Source organism: Cherax quadricarinatus, chromosome 28, assembly GCF_038502225.1.
Source record: "Cherax quadricarinatus isolate ZL_2023a chromosome 28, ASM3850222v1, whole genome shotgun sequence".
Classification (NCBI taxonomy): Eukaryota; Metazoa; Arthropoda; class Malacostraca; order Decapoda; family Parastacidae; genus Cherax; species Cherax quadricarinatus.
This window is the reverse complement of record NC_091319.1, coordinates 3245097-3267895: the sequence shown is the minus strand read 5'-3', so window position 1 is coordinate 3267895 and position 22799 is coordinate 3245097. Positions and strand designations below refer to the sequence as shown.

The window sequence follows — 22799 nt, the reverse complement described above, 5'->3', positions numbered from 1 at the left end:
CAAGGCCCCAAAAGAGTTAACAGGTGTACTTATGGGTCTATAACTACGTATGTACAGTTCACTACCCACAAAATTGATAGACTGAACTCATCGATTCCAGGCTGAGGGACTGATTACCCCAAACTCCTCCTCTATTTCCACCTTTCTTTTCGGTATTGGACTGATGAAGCTGTGGCGAAACGTGTCCTCAATAAAGATTCCAAAATTATTGCACAAGTGTCTCAGAGCTGGAGTTACTGTCACCTGGAAACCGTCATCATCGAGGACAGCCTATCCTATGAACATGAAAAAATTAAAAATATTTACAATTGCCTAGATCTACATCAGCTGGTGGTGCAAACTTCCAGCAGTAACAGCCTAGTTGTTCAGACCCTGATCCACCACGAGGCCTGGTTTCAGACCGGACCTCGGGGGCGTTGACCCCCCAAAACCCTCTCCAGGTAAACTCCACGTAGGTTCATATATATATATATATATATATATATATATATATATATATATATATATATATATATATATATATATATATATATATATATATATATATTACTTTCGCTAATAAATAGGGAAAATCTAATTACGTTGGTAATTGAAGTTCGTTGCGTATTACGATAAAACGCAGAATTTACAACGATAACATAATTTGTAACTGGTGTAATATGTCACTGTTGCAGCTTCCATGAATGTAGTTAATATTACCAATAAGGATGTCCGGGACTCAGTACCTCAAGCAATCAGGGATCTCTGGTACTCAACAGTACTGCCAATGAGGGGGCTCTGGTGCTCAACAGTACTGCCAATGAGGGAGCTCTGGTGCTCAACAGTACTGCCAATCAGGGAGCTCTAGTGCTCAACAGTACAGCCAATCAGGGATCTCTGGTGCTCAACAGTACAGCCAATCAAGGATCTCTGGTGCTCAACAGTACAGCCAATCAGGGATGTCTGGTGCCCAACAGTACAGCCAATCAGGGATCTCTGGTGCTCAACAGTACAGTCAATCAGGGATCTCTGGTGCTCAACAGTACAGCCAATCAGGGATGTCTGGTGCCCAACAGTACAGCCAATCAGGGATCTCTGGTGCTCAACAGTACAGCCAATCAGGGATGTCTGGTGCTCAACAGTACAGACAATCAGGGATGTCTGGTGCCCACCAGTACAGCCAATCAGGGATCTCTGGTGCTCAACAGTACAGCCAATCAGGGATGTCTGGTGCTCAACAGTACAGACAATCAGGGATCTCTGGTGCTCAACAGTACAGACAATCAGGGATGTCTGGTGCCCACCAGTACAGCCAATCAGGGATCTCTGGTGCTCAACAGTACAGCCAATCAGGGATGTCTGGTGCTCAACAGTACAGACAATCAGGGATCTCTGGTGCTCAACAGTACAGCCAATCAGGGATCTCTGGTGCTCAACAGTACAGCCAATCAGGGGTCTCTGGTGCTCAACAGTACAACCAATCAGGAAGCTCTGGTACTCAACAGTACAGCCAATCAGGGATCTCTGGTGCTCAACAGTACAGCCAATCAGGGATCTCTGGTGCTCAACAGTACAGCCAATCAGGGATCTCTGGTGCTCAACAGTACAGCCAATCAGGGATCTCTGGTGCTCAACAGTACAGCCAATCAGGGATCTCTGGTGCTCAACGGTACAGCCAATCAGGGATCTCTGGTGCTCAACAGTACAGCCAATCAGGGATCTCTGGTGCTCAACGGTACAGCCAATCAGGGATCTCTGGTGCTCAACAGTACAGCCAGTCAGGATGCTCTGGTGGTCGACACTTCTCTGGACATTCCTCCATAATATTCTCGTTCTCAAAATTTTTCTTAAATCTGAAAGAAAAAAAACATTATATAAGTAAATAAGAAAAGTCTGGAATATATTCTTGACTAAGTTAACATATATCAAAATAAACTTTATATCTACAACGAACGGATTGCAATTGATTCAGAAATAGATATTATGGACATCACTTACAGAAAGCTCTCTGGAAAGCATTTCCAGCAGCCTTTAAATAGACTTATGGATGAGTCAAAGGGACGTTAGGAAGTATTTCTTCAGTCATAGAGTAGTCAGGAAGTGGAATAGTCTAGGAAGTGATGTAGTGGAGGCAAGAACCATACATAGCTTTAAGACTAGGTACGATAAAGCTCGTGGAGCAGGGAGAGAGAGGACCTAGTAGCGTTCAGTGAAGAGGAGGGGGCCAGGAGCTGAGCCTCGACCCCTGCAACTACAATTAGGTGAGTACACACACACTTCTCTTTTTGGCTCCTGAGATTATTCTCACATTTTATTGGCCCACATTTTACTCTCTTATCTTCTCTCTCTCTCTCTCTCTCTACCTATTTACCCACACCATCGAGTTTAATGACAATTTCCAGAATCTGACTACGTTAGGCTCCCGTTTTCAATACGAAACTGGAATTATTTGCAATGATTTACAAGCTGGTAAGTCTGTAGATCAGCTTCTGTGTTATTTTTATTAGTATCTTCATTCTCTTAGAAGAAAACTGGTTGATCAAATGCATTCTCTCCCCCAATATCAGCCAAACACTTCATCCACAAAGGCAGAAATCACCTGATCAACTCACCTGCGGCAGCCAACAAAAAGACCGTCCACCCTCTGAGTAGGCCAGGGTATGGAGTCCTTCTCATACTGCCCACACCTGTAGCTGTCATGGGTCAACGCGTGACCTTTTATGACTGGCCACATGATCTTCTGTGGAAGGGAGAACTTTAAGTTTAACTCTTATCTACTGCACCTGTGTCATTATGGTCGAAATGTCCAATGTACACTATTCTCAACAATATTTCAGTACTTGAAATTGGATATAAAATAATGTCTTGGTGTACGTAATGTGAGATGCACAGGTCTCGGAGTATATGCAGTGAGAAATACTCAGACCCCGGTGTATGTACAGTGAAAAATACACGGCTCTCGGAGCATATACACGAAGAAATACAGACCTTGGTGCATATACAGTGAGAGATATACAAATCTCGGCGAATATACCCCAGTCAGTATGGTATTGGATGAGTTTGTAAATAATGCAGGTTCCTGCTCAATTCTTTATAGTTTACTTTTCCTAAATACTGTATTTTATAATTTACAAGCGAGAGGGCAGGTCAAAGGATATTTCAGAAGGCAGGTGAAAGGGCAGATTAAAGGACATTGGGGATGGCAGATGAGAAGGTGGGTGAAAGTGCTGGGAGGAAGCTTGTACAAAGGGCCGATTTAAGAAGAATCGATGTATTATTTGGATGGAATATTTCAAAATCTCTGGGATACTATGAGTGATGGGGATACCACTGAGATGCTGTTGGTGCTAGGGGATTCATGTATGGATAAAGCAAATAACAGCTCGTGAGTGAAACGCTGACTTGTGTAAGGGTGAATGGAGTCTGAGCATGGACTTGCTACCTGAGGAAGCCAAGTGTTCTAGATAGTGACATCCACTCACGTCTAGTATGCGCTGATCGCCTCCATAATTCTGGGCCTTTTTCCTCTTAGCTAGCGTCATCATGTCGTCCCTGAGGACTGTCAGGAAATAGCCGTGGTATTGTGTATAGTCCAAATCATGGTTTCCTGAAGTGAATCCGGCTGACCAAGAGTCCTGGTTTCGGGCGGCGAATGCAGTGGTGCTGAGATTATCTTTTCGGGCAGCGGGTCTGGTTGGATTGGAATTCAATCTTTGGACAGCAAGTTCGACTGTATCCGAATCCTTGTGATAAGCAGGAAATCCGGTGTTGCCCATGTCCTGGTTTCGGGCAGCAGGTCCGGTGAGATCAGGACCCCAGCGGACGCCCCACAAACCAGCCAAGAGAAGAGAGTCATGTTTGGGATGATCTCGCATGATGTGGAACTGTTTGCCTGACGACAGCCACTCCCTCACAGCATCCACTTCACGCTGAATTATCTGTAAAGTAGAATGTAGGCTTTAAATTCACCTTTAATCTGCAAATAGAGGAGCCAACAAGATTGGAAAACACACTGGACCTCATCTTCACTAATAATAATGATTTGATGCGAAATATAACAGTATCAAAGACAATACACTCATATCACAACATAATAGAGATACAGACGTACATGCGCAGGGCTCCTGACCACATAAGGGGATCAGTTATAAGGGTGCCTTAACGAAATTCAACTTAAATAACAAAAACATACAGTGGGATCAAATCAACCATGTCCTAAATGAAACAAGCTGGGGCGATATGCTAATCAACACGGATCTGAATCTTTGCCTAGAAAGATTAACTCTGTGACACTTAGGGTATGTTCAAGGCACATTCCTTTAAGAAAAAGGAAGAGAAGATGCAAACTAGAAAGAGAGACGCTCCAAATACAGACGATGGCGAAGAATCACAGAGCTGCTGAGAGGGGCCAATATATCTGAAATAGGAAAGGAGGCACTGATCGGAGAAACAGAAAATATCGAACCTAAGCTCAAGGAATCATACAGGAGACAAGAATCTCAGGAAGAACTTAAAGCCATAAATGTAACTGAAAGAAACCCAAAATGTTTATTTTCTTATACAAAATATAGAGCAAAAAGAACATCCAGTATTGGGCTCTTGCTCAGACGATTTGGGACTTTCACTGATGATAGCAAAGAGATGAGTGAGATACTGAAGTCCCAATATGACTCAACGTTTAGTGAGCCGTAAACAAGACCGAGACTCACAATTTGGTTAATTAAAAAATCTCTGATATCATCATAACACCACAAGACCTTGAAAAGGCAATAAATGACATGCCTATGCACTCTGCGCCAGGTCCAGACTCGTGGATCTCCGTGTTCATCAAGAACTGCAAGAAGCCCCTTTCACGTGCCTTTAGCGCATTCTGTGGAGAGGGAGCATGGACTCAGGGAAAATCCCACAGTCACTAAAAATAAGACAGTCCCACTCCACAAAGGTGGCAGCAAAGCAATTGCAAAGAATTACAGACCGATAGCACTAACGTCCCACATTATAAAAATCTTTGAAAGGGTTATAAGAAACAAGATCTCAGTCCACTTAGATACCCATCAGTTACACAACCCAGGGCAGCATGGGGTTAGAGCAGGTCGCTCCTGCCTGTCCCAACTACTGGACTACTGTGACAGTCTTGGATGTTATGGAGGACAAACACAATGCGGATATAGTATACACAGACTCTGTGAAAGCCTTCGACAAGTGCGATCATGGTGTAATAGCACACAAAATGCATGATAAAGGAATAACAGGAAAAGTTGGTATATGGATCTATAACTTCCTAACAAATAGAACACAAAGAGTAATAGGAAACAGAGTAAAGACAGAGGCAGCTACAATGAAAAGCTTTGTTCCACAACTCACAGTACTCGCTCCCATCCCGTTCCTCATCCTCATATTGGACACAGACAGAGATGTAAGCCACAGCACCGTGTCTTCCTTTGCCGATGATACCCGAATTTGCATGACATTATCATCCATCGAAGACAATGCAAGACTCCATGCAGACATCAACCAAATCTTCAAATGAGCCGCAGAAAACAATATGAAGTTCAATGAAGAGATATTTCAATTACCCCGATATGGAAAACTCGAGGAAATTAAAACTGAATCGGAGTATAAAACAAATTCAAACAACACAATAGAGTAAGTGGTCCACCTAGTGGACCACCTTGAAAGAAGTTATTAATGTACAGCAATATTCCATCCTATAGAGAACAAGCAATAGGTGGTAATTATATATCCTGATGGTCCACTTAGGAATCATCTACATCAGACATTAAATATGTACCACGGGGATTACCTAATCATCACCTGCGTATCCTTGGGGCTTATTTTTCTCTTTCATCACCTACGTACCATTGAGTCAGTGTCTCTGGGCAGGAGGACGGTCACCTGGGCGTCCCCCATGGGAGCCAGGCGCCACATAGGTGGCCACACCTTTGACAGGTTGCCTAGAGGCGGGGGTATACTGGTGACGTCACACACATCGAAGTGGGCGTGAGCGTGTAGTAGGGGACACAGCACACGGCCACGCCCACGGGGGTCAGTATACAGGCGTACTCTCCACCCTGGATATACACGACCCACCTGGAGGAGTTCAACTCTTACCTCACAATATTCTTCACTGTAAATTAGTAACAATCTCTAGTACTGAATGTCTGAAGCAATGGGTATACAGAAAGTTGTCTTACCCAACTTTTATTTTTTTTTTTTGTAAATTGAATTGCAATAGTGCTTAGCATAATACTACGAAGGTCTTTTCACGTCTTATTTACTTTAGGATGCAATATGTCAATTTCAGTTACAAAAACCGCACTATTTTCAGGAGCTCTATAAGAGAGCTTAGTGTAATTCACTGCTGAGTCTTTAATACCCGGTGTTGGGTATTAAGTACCCGGTTCTCGTCTCATTAACAAGATTGTACATGGGTTCCTGGTACCATGAAGTGTATGCAGACGTGTGGTACCTGGGAAATAATGTCGTTGAGTCCTCTCCAGTACTCGGGGTTGTGACCGTAGAGTGCGAGAGACACCACCCTCTGGCCATCCCCCGCCGCCCATGACCGCCGCCCACAAGTGCCGCCCACCACGGAGATACTTGAGGTGACGGGAGGAAATGCTTTACGGGAAAAAGGTCCAGGAACACAGTCATCGTCGACACAGTCACACTCACCACTCTCCCACCAGGGAAGAGATTCCTGCACACAAGTGTAAACACAGTTCTGTTAGTCACGACCTTTAAGAAAGACGACAAATATTTATAAAAAGCTGAAAGAAAATAAATGTAGGACGAGGGAGACTTACGGAGATTGAATGTCTTTCATGTAAGGATAACAGGATAACAGTAATTGAGGAAAAAGCTTATGGAATTATCAATAACATTGCCAGGATGTGAGGGAATTGAGACAAATGCAGATGCAACACTCACATAACAGGAATAAAACAGTGAAGAAAATACTACGCATGGGTTAAGCAGAAAACAAAAAACATGTGATCAGAGCACAAATTAATGGAGGATGATTGCGACAAAGAGCAAGTGAAGGGTGATATCAATGGTTGAATGAGTTTGTATAGTGCACCCTTAAATGAGGATGCGGGTGGGGAAGAGGGTCGAATTTCGGCTCCTAGGGCCGCCCCTCACTTAAATACGACTTGTTTAACTAGTTTCCTGTCTCATAGACCCATGTCGCACCAAGCATTCAAGCGGGGCATGGACGGGTGAATATACAAAATTTATGAAAAGAAATGTATAGTGTGAATGCTTGAAACTAGGTACATTCATGCTAATGTTTTCGAGAATACTTCATTTCAATTGAAAGAGGCGTTTGTGTTCTTGATGCTCCTATCTTATAAGACGGTGTTATTACCAGACCCTTGGATGGAATAATTTACACAAAGAAAACAGATGAAAAAGTAACGCTTATGAGACTAAGAATCCCAGTGTCGTTGTTGGAATCATTTACAACTAACCAGCAAATTTGGAAAGAAAACTAGACGTCTTGGTCCATCTTGAACCATTATTCTTCACGGACGAACTTAAAACGTCCTTTAGCTTTCATTTCCAAGTTGTGGGTTAGATGTGAGCAGCGAGTCTTACCTCTTCATCCACGCTCTGGGCTGCGATGGTCCTGGAGGCTTTGGGCTGTGTTTGGTCTAACACTGTGTCTCCTCTTGTGTTCTGGGTGAAGGTAGCGAGATACGTGTTGAGGATTTGGTTTGTGATGCGCCATGTTTTGAGAGTATTGGTTGTCTGCACCATAAGAGAATAACATAAGGCAACACAAACACAACAATAGAGCGGCATTGTAGCCAATCTGCAACTCCTCCAGCAGATGAAATATGAGTTGAAGCTCCTGCAATAAACCAAAGATCTTTGATTTACCTAGACGGCCATGTCTTGATCACGACAACCACCACTTCTTATCGGAAACATGATTTGCTTAAAACATGTCCCAAAAGAAAGTTAATTCATTAAGATTAAGTCTCATTAACAGTGAGTAGATCATTAAGTCCGCAGTTTAACTGTACACTAACTTCAAGAATGATTTAATCCTTGAAGCAAGGATTAAAATTAAGTCTCGTTGTCTATACTCTATGAAATACAGACAACTTGAAGTTTAAAATGGTAGAAAAAAAAGGTAATTTATTTTATGCTGAACTGAGACAGTATATATATATATATATATATATATATATATATATATATATATATATATATATATATATATATATATATATATATATATATATATATATTGACGTTATAGCCTCTAGATCATTCACCTCATAGTTGCTTTAGTGTTGAACCTTCAGAGAAGCGCCCAGGCAGGTCCCAGAGGAGTGTGTGGTAACCTGGCAGATGAGAGACGAGCCTTTAATGACCCCGTCCGCCAGTCAAGGAAAAGTTATTTCATAAAATGGAGATTATTTTTTTCGTTTCCTCATCTCTCCGCTTCCTCCTATACGTCTCTTAATTTTCACGCTTATTTTTCTTTCCTGCCTCGTTTTTCACCTTTCCATTTTCTTCATCCTCTCCCGTTTCATCCACCACAGTACCATGTAACGGTACCAGAGTTGATGTAATGGTACAAGAGTTGATGTAATGGTACCAGAGTTGTTGTAATGGTTCCAGAGTTGATGTAATGGTTCCAGAGTTGTTGTAATGGTTCCAGAGTTGATGTAATGGTTCCAGAGTTGATGTAATGGTTCCAGAGTTGATGTAATGGTTCCAGAGTTGATGTAATGGTTCCAGAGTATCATTACATCAAGAAGGATATGAAGACTGAATTAAAAGATACGTGATTTATTTGCTCAGACCTCTGCAATTCTTCAGGCTGTTACTGCTGGCTGCACACAATCCAACGTACTAACCACAACCCGGCTGACCAGGCACTGACTTGAGGTACCTATCCATCCAGTTTCCACTTGAAGACCGCTGAATACCCAGAAAACACTGTGTGGTACCTCCACCTACACCACTGGTATGTAATTTCGATACACTTTTCCTGCCTTTACCGTGACCCACGTGGGCAGGCATAGCCTGCAACAATATCTGGATCTTTTATACAGTGACTGAGCCCTTATCAAGGAAGTTCTGAACATTATAATAAGGAATAAAAACACGTACTGAACACTCACGCAAAAACCGTGCCGAGTAGTGAGGTAAATTTGAAGTCTAAATAATTTATAATACAGATGTAACTGTACCAAATAATAGCACATTAAATAATTTACTTCACACACATTTTCAGAAGAACAAGATTAAAAAGAATATATTAGTTATTTATTTTAAATAATATAATTCGTGAGTGGGATGCCCAAAGATCAGTTAGCAGGATGACGTACTGCATGTGACCCGTGAGTCCTGTTTATTGACTGTTGAGCTTCATGCTTGAGTGGTGAGCTCCGTGATTGAGTGATGAGCTCCCTGCTTGAGTAATGAGCCCCCTGCATGAATTCTGAGCTCCCTGCTTGAGTGGTGAGCTCCCTGCTTGAGTGGTGAGCTCCCTGACTGAGTAATGAGCTCCCTGCTTGAGTGGTGAGCTCCCTGCTTGAGTGGTGAGCTCCCTGATTGAGTAATGAGCTCCCTGCTTGAGTAATGAGCCCCCTGCATGAATTCTGAGCTCCCTGCCTGAGTGGTGAGCTCCCTGATTGAGTAATGAGCTCCCTGCTTGAGTGGTGAGCTCCCTGCTTGAGTGATGAGCTCCCTGACTGAGTAATGAGCTCCCTGCTTGAGTGGTGAGCTCCCTGCTTGAGTGGTGAGCTCCCTGACTGAGTAATGAGCTCCCTGCTTGAGTGGTGAGCTCCCTGCTTGAGTGGTGAGCTCCCTGATTGAGTAATGAGCTCCCTGCTTGAGTAATGAGCCCCCTGCATGAATTCTGAGCTCCCTGCCTGAGTGGTGAGCTCCCTTATTGAGTAATGAGCTCCCTGCTTGAGTGGTGAGCTCCCTGCTTGAGTGATGAGCTCCCTGACTGAGTAATGAGCTCCCTGCTTGAGTGGTGAGCTCCCTGCTTGAGTAATGAGCTCCCTGCTTGAGTGGTGAGCTCCCTGCTTGAGTGGTGAGCTCCCTGATTGAGTAATGAGCTTCCTGCTCGAGTGGTGAGCGTTCTGCTTAGTGACTGGTGAGTTCCCTGCTGAATGAAAATGAATGTTGCAACGCATGCAACATTTGACAATGTTGAAAACGTGCTGCCAACCTGTGGTTATATCAGACAAATAAAGGGGGGGAGACATTCATGTAAACCAGTGAATAATTTAAACCCATAAAAGACGGTGAAAACCCAATATATCAACCAGATTTTTTTTTGTGCTAGTCAACAGACCGACGAGAAAAAAAGGGGTAAAATAGCCAACGATGCAATTAAAGAAAAGGACTATAACATCATCGAAACAGTAAAAAAAAAATAATGTGAAGACTTTAGAAAAAGCAGCCGGACAATAAAACAGCAAAAAAAAAAAAAACATAATAAAACAAAATTAAGAAATAACCCTAAAAGCAAAACCCAACAAGTCAGACACAATCGTCTTAAAGAAAAAGTAAGAAGTAGGCATAATAACTTCCAGTAAGACAAGAAGAGCAGTGTAATGTGATGTGTTGGCTGCCATGGTTAAGAAATGTTGAAATTGTTCCAGTTTGTTGACCTGTAGAGATTCCTGCCCATAGACCACGAGTGACCACCAGGTAGTGACTGGCTGACCACCAGGTAGTGACTGGGTGACCACCAGGTAGTGACTGGGTGACCACCAGGTAGTGACTGGCTGACCACCAGGTAGTGACTGGCTGACCACCAGGTAGTGACTGGGTGACCACTAGGTAGTGACTGACTGACAACCAGGTAGTGACTGGCTGACCACTAGGTAGTGACTGACTGACAACTAGGTAGTGACTGGCTGACCACTAGGTAGTGACTGACTGACAACCAGGTAGTGACTGGGTGACCACCAGGTAGTGACTGACTGACAACCAGGTAGTGACTGGCTGACCACCAGGTAGTGACTGGCTGACCACTAGGTAGTGACTGGCTGACCACCAGGTAGTGACTGGCTGACCACCAGGTAGTGACTGGCTGACCACTAGGTAGTGACTGACTGACAACCAGGTAGTGACTGGCTGACCACCAGGTAGTGACTGGCTGACCACTAGGTAGTGACTGGCTGACCACCAGGTAGTGACTGGCTGACCACTAGGTAGTGACTGACTGACAACCAGGTAGTGACTGGCTGACCACTAGGTAGTGACTGACTGACAACCAGGTAGTGACTGGGTGTCCACTAGGTAGTGACTGGGTGACCACTAGGTAGTGACTGGGTGACCACCAGGTAGTGACTGGGTGTCCACTAGGTAGTGACTGGGTGACCACTAGGTAGTGACTGGGTGACCACCAGGTAGTAACTGGCTGACCACCAGGTAGTGACTGGGTGACCACCAAGTATTGACTGGGTGACCACCAGGTAGTGACTGGGTGACCACCAGGTAGTGACTGGGTGACCACCAGGTAGTGACTGGGTGACCACCAGGTAGTGACTGCGTGACCACCAGGTAGTGACTGGGTGACCACCAGGTAGTGACTGGGTGACTACCAGGTATTGACTGGGTGACCACTAGGTATTGACTGGGTGACCACTAGGTAGTGACTGGGTGACCACCAGGTATTGACTGGGTGACCACTAGGTAGTGACTGGGTGACCACCAGGTAGTGACTGGGTGACCACCAGGTAGTGACTGGGTCGTTATGTAGGGGCTAGGTAGTTAGGTAAGGGCTGGGTCATTACGTAGGGGCTAGGTAGTTAGGTAGGGGCTTGGTCGTTACGTAGGGGCTAGGTAGTAAGATAGGTGCTGCGTCATTACGTAGGGGATAGGTAGTAAGGTAGGGGCTGGGTTTCCAAATTATGTTTTGATTTAGATAGTAGAGCTGTGTTTTTTCAAAGCTGAGAGGCAATTTGCCCTCCAGTAAGCACTGTTAGGCCTCCGGTAAACACTGTTTGGCCTCCAGTAAGCACTGTTTGCCCTCCAGTAAGCACTGTTAGGCCTCCGGTAAACACTGGCCTCCAGTAAGCGCTGTTTTCCCTCCAGTAAGCACTGTTTCGCTTCCAGTGAGCACTGTTTGGCCTCCAGTAAGCGCTGTTTAGCCTCCAGTAAGCACTGTTTGGCCTCCAGTAAGCGCTGTTTGGCCTCTAGTAAGCGCTGTTTGGCATCCAGTAAGCACTGTTAGGCCTCCGGCAAACACTGGCCTCCAGTAAGAGCTGTTTGCCCTCCAGTAAGCACTGTTTGGCCTCCGGTAAGCACTGTTTGGCCTCCAGTAAGCACTGTTTGCCCTCCAGTAAGCACTATTTGGCCTCCAGTAAGCATTGTTTGGCATCCAGTAAACACTGGCCTCCAGTAAGAGCTGTTTGCCCTCCAGTAAGCACTGTTTGGCCTCCGGTAAGCACTGTTTGGCCTCCAGTAAGCACTGTTTGGCCTCCAGTAAGCACTGTTTGGTCCCCAGTAAGCACTATTTGCTCTTCAGTAAGCACTGTTTGCTCTTCAGTAAGCACTGTTTGCCCTCCAGTAAGCACTGTTTGCCCTCCAGTAAGCATTGCTTGTTCTGCAGTAAGCACTGTTTGCCTTCCAGTAAGCACTGTTAGGCCTGCAGTAAGTACTGTTTGCACTCCAGTAAGCACTGTTTGCACTCCAGTAAGCACTGTTTGCCCTTCAGTAAGCACTGTTTGCCTCAATTTCTAATGATGAAAAATTTCAAATATTCTTTTGTTTTTTACCTAATATTAAGAGGGCAAAAGGATATACACACCCCGAGATGTGTCTTTCTCATTGTATATACAGACAACCTACTTTAAACCATATTTCAGAGAATAAAGTATTCTTGACTGGTGGTGAACAGGTGACATGCAGCCTTAATGATCCTCATATTGTTAATAAATTTAATTAACCAACGCAGGATGGTTTCTATTGTCATATTCCGTCACATTTGATGGAATATCATCACATGTTAAATTTCCTGTCATACTCCATCACACAAAAACGAAAAACATCTAAAATTTAATTCTGAAAACCCTACAATAATTTTAAGTTCATGGCTCAGATATACACACACACATCATTCATGTGTTCACTACATCCATAAAAAAATACAGAAAGTCATAATGAATCAAGGGAGAGGGACCCAACCTTCAGTAAGATAAACAGGCTACACTAGTGGACAGGGGCGGATAAACTATGAAATTAATAAAGCTTAATCTTTAGGACCCTAATACCCGAGGGGTCCAGAAGCGACTTTAGCCCACATTGCTTAAAAATTTTGGATTCACTGAACGAGAAGGGGTTGCGAAGGGGCCCCCATAACGGTTCAGGCTTCAGGGCCCCAAAAATGTACGTCTGCCCCTGGTAGTGGTGATTTATTTTCTGTAATTGTAAAGTGCTGATGAATTAACGAAGGGCAACTAAATGCATAATATTTTTATTCTGGGTCCCAGCAGTCTGCAGACTGTCCTTGATATTACAGCAATGAGTGATGTAAACAAACGGTGACAACAGCCACGAGAACATTAGGCAACATGTACAATTAAGTGTTGGTAAGGCAGGTTACACTGGTTGTAAGTTGCTTGTAACTGCCAGTCTTGGAGCTCTACTTCTCAGCGGTAAAGCCAATCAGATAGCTCTGTTGGTCAACAGTACAGCCACTCAGGATGCTCTGATGGTCGGCAGTAGAGCCACTCAGGATGCTGTGGTGCTCAACAGTAGAGCCACTCAGAATGCTCTGGTGCTCAACAGTACAGCCACTCAGAAGGCTCTGATGGTCGGTAGTAGAGTCACTCAGGATGCTCTGGTGTTCAACAGTAGAGCCACTCAGGATGCTCTGGTGCTCAACAGTAGAGCCACTCAGGATGCTCTGGTGCTCAACAGTAGAGCCACTCAGGATGCTCTGGTGCTCAACAGTAGTGCCACTCAGGATGCTCTGTTGCTCAACAGTACAGTCACTCAGAAGGCTCTGATGGTCGGTAGTAGAGTCACTCAGGATGCTCTGGTGCTCAACAGTAGAGCCACTCAGGATGCTCTGGTGCTCAACAGTAGAGCCACTCAGGATGCTCTGGTGCTCAACAGTAGAGCCACTCAGGATGCTCTGGTGCTCAACAGTAGAGCCACTCAGGATGCTCTGGTGCTCAACAGTAGAGCCACTCAGGATGCTCTGGTGCTCAACAGTAGTGCCACTCAGGATGCTCTGTTGCTCAACAGTACAGCCACTCAGAAGGCTCTGATGGTCGGTAGTAGAGTCACTCAGGATGCTCTGGTGCTCAACAGTAGAGCCGCTCAGGATGCTCTGGTGCTCAACAGTAGAGCCACTCAGGATGCTCTGGTGCTCAACAGTAGAGCCACTCAGGATGCTCTTGTGCTCAACAGTAGTGCCACTCAGGATGCTCTGGTGGTCGGCATCTCTTTGGACACTCTTCCGGAATTTTCTCATTCTCGAACTTTTTCTTGTACCTAAAAAAATGTATAATTAGAAAGCTTAAAGTATACTTCCCGAGTGAAAGTTTTATATATACTGAGTGCAAGTTTTATATACACTGAGTGCAAGTTTTACATACACTGAGTGCAAGTTTTATGTTCATCGAGAGCAAGTTTTATATACACTGAGTGCAAGTTTTATACACACTGAGTGCAAGTTTTATATACACTGAGTGCAAGTTTTATATACACTGAGTGCAAGTTTTATGTACACTGAGTGCAAGTTTTATATATACTGAGTGCAAGTTTTATATACACTGAGTGCAAGTTTTATATACAATGAGTGCAAGTTTTATATGCACTGAGTGCAAGTTTTATATACACTGAGTGCAAGTTTTATATACACTGAGTGCAAGTTTTATACACACTGAGTGCAAGTTTTATACACAATGAGTGCAAGTTTTATATACAATGAGTGCAAGTTTTATATACACTGAGTGCAAGTTTTATATATACTGAGTGCAAGTTTTATATACACTGAGTGCAAGTTTTATATACAGTGAGTGCAAGTTTTATATACACCTAGTGCAAGTTTTATATACACTGAGTGCAAGTTTTATATACAATGAGTGCAAGTTTTATATGCACTGAGTGCAAGTTTTATATACAGTGAGTGCAAGTTTTATATACAGTGAGTGCAAGTTTTATATACAGTGAGTGCAAGTTCTATATACAGTGAGTGCAAGTTTTATATACAGTGAGTGCAAGTTTTATATACAATGAGTGCAAGTTTTTTATACACTGAGTGCAAGTTTTATATACAGTGAGTGCAAGTTTTATATACAGTGAGTGCAAGTTTTATATACAGTGAATGCAAGTTTTATATACACTGAGTGCAAGTTTTATATACACTGAGTGCAAGTTTTATATACACTGAGTGCAAGTTTTATATACACTGAGTCAAGTTTTATATACACTGAGTGAAAGTTTTATATACACTGAGTGAAAGTTTTATATACACTGAGTGCAAGTTTTATATACACTGAGTCAAGTTTTATATACACCTAGTGCAAGTTTTATATACACTGAGTCAAGTTTTATATACACTGAGTGCAAGTTTTATATACACTGAGTCAAGTTTTATATACACTGAGTGCAAGTTTTATATACACTGAGTCAAGTTTTATATACACTGAGTGCAAGTTTTATATACACTGAGTCAAGTTTTATATACACTGAGTCAAGTTTTATATACACTGAGTGCAAGTTTTATATACACTGGGTGCAAGTTTTATATACACTGAGTGCAAGTTTTATATGCACTGAGTGCAAGTTTTATATACACTGAGTACAAGTTTTATGTACACTGAGTCAAGTGTTATATACACCTAGTGCAAGTTTTATATACACTGAGTGCAAGTTTTATATACACTGAGTACAAGTTTTATGTACACTGAGTCAAGTTTTATATACACTGAGTGCAAGTTTTATATACACTGAGTCAAGTTTTATATACACTGAGTGCAAGTTTTATATACACTGAGTCAAGTTTTATATACACTGAGTCAAGTTTTATATACACTGAGTGCAAGTTTTATGTACACCTAGTGCAAGTTTTATATACACTGAGTGCAAGTTTTATATACACTGAGTGCAAGTTTTATATACACTGAGTGCAAGTTTTATATACACTGAGTGCAAGTTTTATATACACTGAGTCAAGTTTTATATACACTGAGTGCAAGTTTTATATACACTGAGTGCAAGTTTTATATACACCTAGTGCAAGTTTTATATACACTGAGTGCAAGTTTTATATACACTGAGTGCAAGTTTTATATACACTGAGTGCAAGTTTTATATACACTGAGTGCAAGTTTTATATACACCTAGTACAAGTTTTATATACACTGAGCGCAAGTTTTATATACACTGAGTGCAAGTTTTATATACACTGAGTGCAAGTTTTATATACACTGAGTGCAAGTTTTATATACACTGAGTGCAAGTTTTATATACACCTAGTACAAGTTTTATATACAGTGAGTGCAAGTTTTATATACACTGAGTGCAAGTTTTATATACACTGAGTGCAAGTTTTATATACACTGAGTGCAAGTTTTATATACACTGAGTGCAAGTTTTATATACACCTAGTACAAGTTTTATATACACTGAGTGCAAGTTTTATATACACTGAGTGCAAGTTTTATATACACTGAGTGCAAGTTTTATATACACCTAGTACAAGTTTTATATACACTGAGTGCAAGTTTTATATACACTGAGTGCAAGTTTTATATACACCTAGTGCAAGTTTTATATACACTGAGTACAAGTTTTATATACACTGAGTGCAAGTTTTATATACACCTAGTGCAAGTTTTATATACACTGAGTGCAAGTTTTATATACACTGAGTGCAAGTTTTATATACACTGAGTGCAAGTTTTATATACACTGAGTACAAGTTTTATATACACTGAGTGCAAGTTTTATATACACTGAGTGCAAGTTTTATATACACTGAGTACAAGTTTTATATACACTGAGTGCAGCTCCTGTCTAAGCCGTCTTCCACTCACCAGTTTCTTCTAAAATTATTCCTGTGACAATTATACTTTAGTTTTGAATCTAATTCTGCAAAATAAATAATAATTTTTTTTTCATAAAGTTTTAAACAATTATTTTATGATTATAAGAATGGCCGGTAGTTTTGTAAAATTAAATAATGCATTGGTTTATTTTCTTTCATCAGTGTTTTACTTAATGACGATTTTTCTGTCCCGTGATTTTCGGGATTTGAAAATAAATTAAGAAGTTCTTGAATTAAGGCGTATCTTTATTTTAGTCTGTAATATTTAGTTTAATCAATAGTCTTCTGTTGTTTACAACTCTTGTTTATCTAGTAATTTCTAGCATTCTATTTTTTCCTATCCCTTATTCTTCGTCTCTCTTTAATTTTGCTTTATCTTTCTCCACTTCCTCCTTTCCCATATATCCAACACCTAATTCATAAGATGAAGATTTGGATACCAGTTAAGAATTAAAAAAAAATGGCAATTTTTGGCTAATATTTTCACTAAAACCTCATTTTAGCCATTTGTTTTTGACAACTTCGTCTACTAATTCCTCCAGAAAGGCAGCATAGACCTGACCAACTGACCTGCGGAAGCCAGCAAAACGACCGTCTACCCTCTGTGTTGGCCAAGGCACGGTGTCGTTCTCATAGTCTCCACAGTAGTAACTGTCATGCGTCAGCACACGAAACTGCATGACCGGCCACAGTATCTCCTGAGGAGGGTAGGGCTATTAGTCCTGTGTAATGACAATTAAGGCTTGATATTACTGTGCTAATTACCCTGGCAATTGAAACTTTATAATAATAATAATAATAATAATAATAATAATAATAAAAGAAGAAGAAGAAGAAGAAGAAGAAGAAGAAGAAGAAGAAGAAGAGGAAGGCAGATTACACGTACACTAACATCTACAATATATTAAAAGCCAAAGCAATATTAAAGTAGACTCCAGGAGTATACACTGAGAGATACCCATGTCTCTACGGTTACCATCATCAGTATATCACTGACTGAGTAGACTAACACTACATCCAATTCTTTTTTGTTTATTTCACAAAACTTCTTCATAATTTATGTCTTCATATATTTAGTAATAAAGATTTTACAATATACTTTTTTTAATCGGTTGAACTGACTAACAATGTTCTATAATTCCATGAGCGAGAAGTGATTATCGTGAAGACAAAATGAGTTAGTATGATAAAGTTAGTATAACATAGTATGACCCGTGAAGATTGTTACAGAAGGTTTAAGTTGAGGCAAAATGGCTCCTCACACTCACTTCCAATATATATATATCACCTCCATACATCTGCTTCTCCTTATCCTTTGCTTTTGTCAACATAATGTCTCTGAAGACTGCCAAAAAATGGCCGGTATATCTTGTGTTATCCGTGACTTGATTTCTGTCAGCGAATCTTGTAGGGTCCGATCCTTGGTCTCCGATAGGGAGTCCTGTTGAACCCGGATACTGACTCCGGCCAGCGAGACTAATCGCACTCGGATCCTGGTTTCGGGCAGCTGGTTCCGTAGGGTCCGGGTCCCAGCGGACACCCCACAAACCACCCATGAGAGCAAAGTCGTGGTTGGGATGGTCCCGCATTATGTGAAACTGTTTGTCAGAGGAGAGCCAATCCCTCACGGCATCCACCTCACGCTGAATTATCTGTTAGGCAGATTATAAGGGTTTTAAAGTCATATTCCCATATGAGAAGGTTATAGTCGCCCTTAACATTAATATATAATGAACAATTGTCCAACAACCACTTGCCTTTAAGAAGGAACAATGTGGCATGCAAAGAGTACGTAACCTTTATTCGGCACATGTACACACCCTCACTGACAAGCTATCTCCCCCAACCAGGAGATAGAAGCAGAAAAAATAGTTGTCAACGATTGTAACCAGATATAAACATGTAAATAATTCATTATCACTGTAACTTGTTCAGCTATCAAAACTTTGGTGTCCAGTCCCTGGATCCTTTATGTACCTCTGTAATCTTTTGACTATCACCCACAGGATGGATGTAGGATGCATATTACTCTAATCTCGACCTTCACCCGAGGACCTCTTCAGCAGATACAGGAGGAAAAAACTGCTATGTAATAGATAAAGAAAAGGAAGGTCACTTGAAGACTACTGAGGCGGTGTTTCAACACAGTACCAGTACGCACAATATGGCTGGCACAGTTAACATTAACACACCACTTTCTAAATCACATCTGATTTCCAAATTTATCTAAATTTTACCTCTTTCTAAAGGACGACTGAAAGATGTAATTTTTAAAATTGATGGTAAAAACAAATCCAGTAAAAATTACCATTATATTTTCCGACTGCCCGAAATACTGTGCATAGTATAGCCATAAATTCATATAAAATACCATATAAAATATCATATTAAAAAAAACTACATTTTCCCGAAATTCGTTCCAAAAAGGACTGTGTAAATTTGTAAATAAACAATATTAGCCTATCATTATTAATTAACAAATAAGAATAATATATAATAAATTATCAATTACCCACCAAAAAATAATCATACCTACATTTTCTTACGTCTTGCTTTTAATATTTATAGTAAAAAATGCACACGTAGGAGAACAAGCATTTACTGGGGCAACGTTTCGCTCTACGTAGAGCCGAAAATAGAGCGAAACTATCTACTCAAATACCTGAAAGGATCAGGAATTTGAGTAGATAGTTGAGGGACTTGGTAGTCACCACATACGTCACCTAAGCATCACCAAGACACCCTGAAGTATCACCTACGTACCATGCAGGGTTACTTAAGCATCACCTACGTCACTTAGGAGTGACCTACTTATTTGATAGTCACATACGCGTTGCTGACGCGCTTTGAACACCACCTATGTAACATCAAGTCACCTAATCATTCTTAATATCACCTACGTACCATGGAATCAGTATCCCGTAGCTGGAGAACAGTCACCTGAACATCCCCCAGGGGAGCCACCCGCCACATCATTGGATTGACGGCTGACAGGTCACCCAGAGGTGGGGGAAGGCGAGTGATGTCACACACATCGAAGTGGGCGTGGGCGTGTAGCAGGGGGCACAGGATCCTGCCACGCCCACGGGGGTCAGTATACAGGCGTACCCTCCACCCCGGGTACACACGACCTACCTGGAAAGTAAACTTGTCGAATCACACCGAGGGAACAATGTTACAAGCGACTGCAAAATCAGGTAACAACGAAGAAGCCTTTATTAGTTTTGACCATCGTTTCGCACAAGGTCGAGCTTTATTAAAGGTCGAGCCTTTGCGAAAAGTTTGCTTGAGATAACAAAGCCTCGGTTTCGCACTACACGATACACGAAACAATGGAAATTGCAGGTGAAAAGCTGTTATCTTAACTCATTCACAAACTGAGAACTGTTATCCTGTTTCAGCTCATCTAAACATTAAAAACATTTATTTTACCTCAGCTCATTTGCAGACTAAGAGCTGTTATCCTACCTCAACTCACTGCAAAGCTCATCCTTATCTACCTCGTTTCCCAGGATGCCACCCACTTCTCGGTACCTATTTACATCTGGATACTATTTACTGCTAGGTGATCAGGTGCAACACCTGTCTCCTGACAGATGTTGCACCTGATTTAGTTGTACCGATTTAGCGTTTATCATATTTATTTATAATACTAAGGCAGAGTGGTGTCAAAAAAAAGAAAAATACATTTACCATCACTCGTATTGTAGCTATATTTACAAGATTGCCAGTAGTGTTTTCTTCGTCAAGCAAAAATGCCTCATAATATGGGCGCACCAGCTCTAGATTTCAACTCCTTTGTAAATAGTTATCAACTTAGTTTTATACCTGTGTGATAATGTCGTTGAGTCCTCTCCAGTACTCAGGGTTGTGACCGTAGAGTGAGAGAGACACCACCCTCTGGCCACCCCCCGCCGCCCATGACCGCCGCCCACAGGTGCCGCCCACCATGGAGATGCTTGAGGCCACCCGAGGAAATGTTTTACGGGATAATAATCCCGGAACACAGTCATCGTCGACACAGTCACATTCACCACTCTCCCACCAGGGAAGAAATTCCTGTACATAAGTGTAAAGACAGTATTGTTAGTCACGACCTTTGGATGGAAAACAAAATGAAATGTCTGATATATAAGCAAGGTAGAGGCTATAAAGGATGGACGAGCATTTGATATCAATGTTAAGACAGCAGTAACTGTTGGAAAAGTTGGCGGAATACCCAAGGTAATTTGTCAGGGTGAGAGAGAGAGAGAGAGAGAGACAGAAATAGAGAGATAGACATATAGAACTGCATCTACGACACCCAAGTAACAGGAATAACAGAGAAGAGAAAATACGATGCATTGTTTTAAGAAGAAAACTTTAGATTAAAGGTGGACATAATAATGACGGTTAATCACCACGCCAGGGAGGAGATAAGGACTGATATTAAAAGCAGATAGAAACGATCGGTTGCAGTGGTCGAGTCTCAGCTCCTAGTTTCACTACTTTCATGAAACAGGTGTATGAGCGGCTGCGTGTATAGCGTACGTGAGAGATGTATTGTGTACGTGGGAGATGTATTGTGTACTTGGGAGATGTATTGTGAACGTGGATATATTTTATTTGACTTGATTGATACTTATGTATTTATTACTCCTGTCTTACAAGACTTACAACTTGCAAATAACCCGTAAATTTACAACTAACCAACAAATTTACAACTAATCCATAAATTTACAACTAATCCATAAATTTACAACTAACCCACAAATTAACAACCCGTAAACTTCAAATGAAACCTGGACAGTGTTTCTCCCTATCGAGAAACACTGTACGTCAAGAAGGGATAAAAATGTCTTCAAGTTTCCCTCTCCAAGTTGTGGGTTAGATACGAGCAGTGAATCTTACCTTTTCCTTCATCTTGTGGGTTGTGATGGTCCTGGAGGCGTTGTGCTGTGTTTGATCCAACACTGCGTCTCCTCTTGTGTTCTGGGTGAAGGTAGCGAGGTGTTGTGTGTTGAAGATTTGGGTTATGAAGCGCCATGTTTTGAGAGTATTGGTTGTCTGCACCATAAGATAATAACATAAGGCAACACAAACACAACAAAATAGCGGCATTGTAACTAGTCTGCAGCTCCTTGTCCAGCAGATGAAATAAGAGTTGAGACTCCTGCAATAAACCAAAAATTCTTCGATTAACCGAGACTGCCATTTCTTGGTCAGGACAACCACCTCTTCTTCTCGAAAACATGATTTGTTTAAACATGTCCCAAAAGAAAGTTAGATAATTAGGTTTAAGTCTCATTAACAGTGCGTAGATCATTAAGTCCGCAGTTTATCTGTACACTAACTTCAAGAATGATTTAATCCTTGAAGCAAGGATTAAAATTAAGTCTCGTTGTCTATACTCTATGAAATACAGACAACTTTAAGTTTAAAATGGTAGAAAAAAGTGATTTATTTTATGTTGAACTATATATATTATATATATATATATATATATATATATATATATATATATATATATATATATATATATTATATATATATTATATATATATATATATATATATATATATATATATATATATATATATATATATATATATATATATATATATAGGGTCGGAGACCCTTGTAGTATGGGGTAAGTGTGCTCTAAAGTTCCACAAAGAGCTGGGTGAAAAACTCATCATAGAAACCAAGGACCACAGGGCGGCCAGTTTCCTCTTTCAGAGACTGCTATACTCAGTAAACTTATTTCCCTAAAATTTTTACAATCTCTTTGTCCCCCATT

The 22799-nt window shown here is 41.4% G+C and overlaps 2 protein-coding genes across 2 annotated transcripts; both read right to left on the bottom strand.

Moving 5' to 3' along the window:
* Positions 1 to 1613: 1613 nt before the first annotated feature.
* LOC128693146 (uncharacterized) lies at positions 1614 to 6055 on the bottom strand. Its single transcript, XM_053782618.2, has 4 exons — positions 5839 to 6055; positions 3462 to 3917; positions 2592 to 2719; positions 1614 to 1832 (listed from the first exon to the last, which is right to left on the bottom strand). The coding sequence occupies exons 1-4, from the start codon at positions 5905 to 5907 to the stop codon at positions 1742 to 1744; spliced, it is 744 nt and encodes a 247-aa protein (XP_053638593.2). The 5' UTR covers positions 5908 to 6055; the 3' UTR covers positions 1614 to 1741.
* An 8185-nt stretch (positions 6056 to 14240) lies between these two features.
* Positions 14241 to 22168, bottom strand: LOC138853352 (uncharacterized). The gene is made up of 6 exons (XM_070089552.1): positions 21911 to 22168; positions 20849 to 21079; positions 19925 to 20155; positions 18289 to 18672; positions 17591 to 17718; positions 14241 to 14460 (listed from the first exon to the last, which is right to left on the bottom strand). Exons 1-6 carry the CDS (start codon positions 22118 to 22120, stop codon positions 14370 to 14372), a joined length of 1275 nt encoding a protein of 424 aa, XP_069945653.1. The 5' UTR covers positions 22121 to 22168; the 3' UTR covers positions 14241 to 14369.
* Between the last annotated feature and the right edge of the window lie 631 nt (positions 22169 to 22799).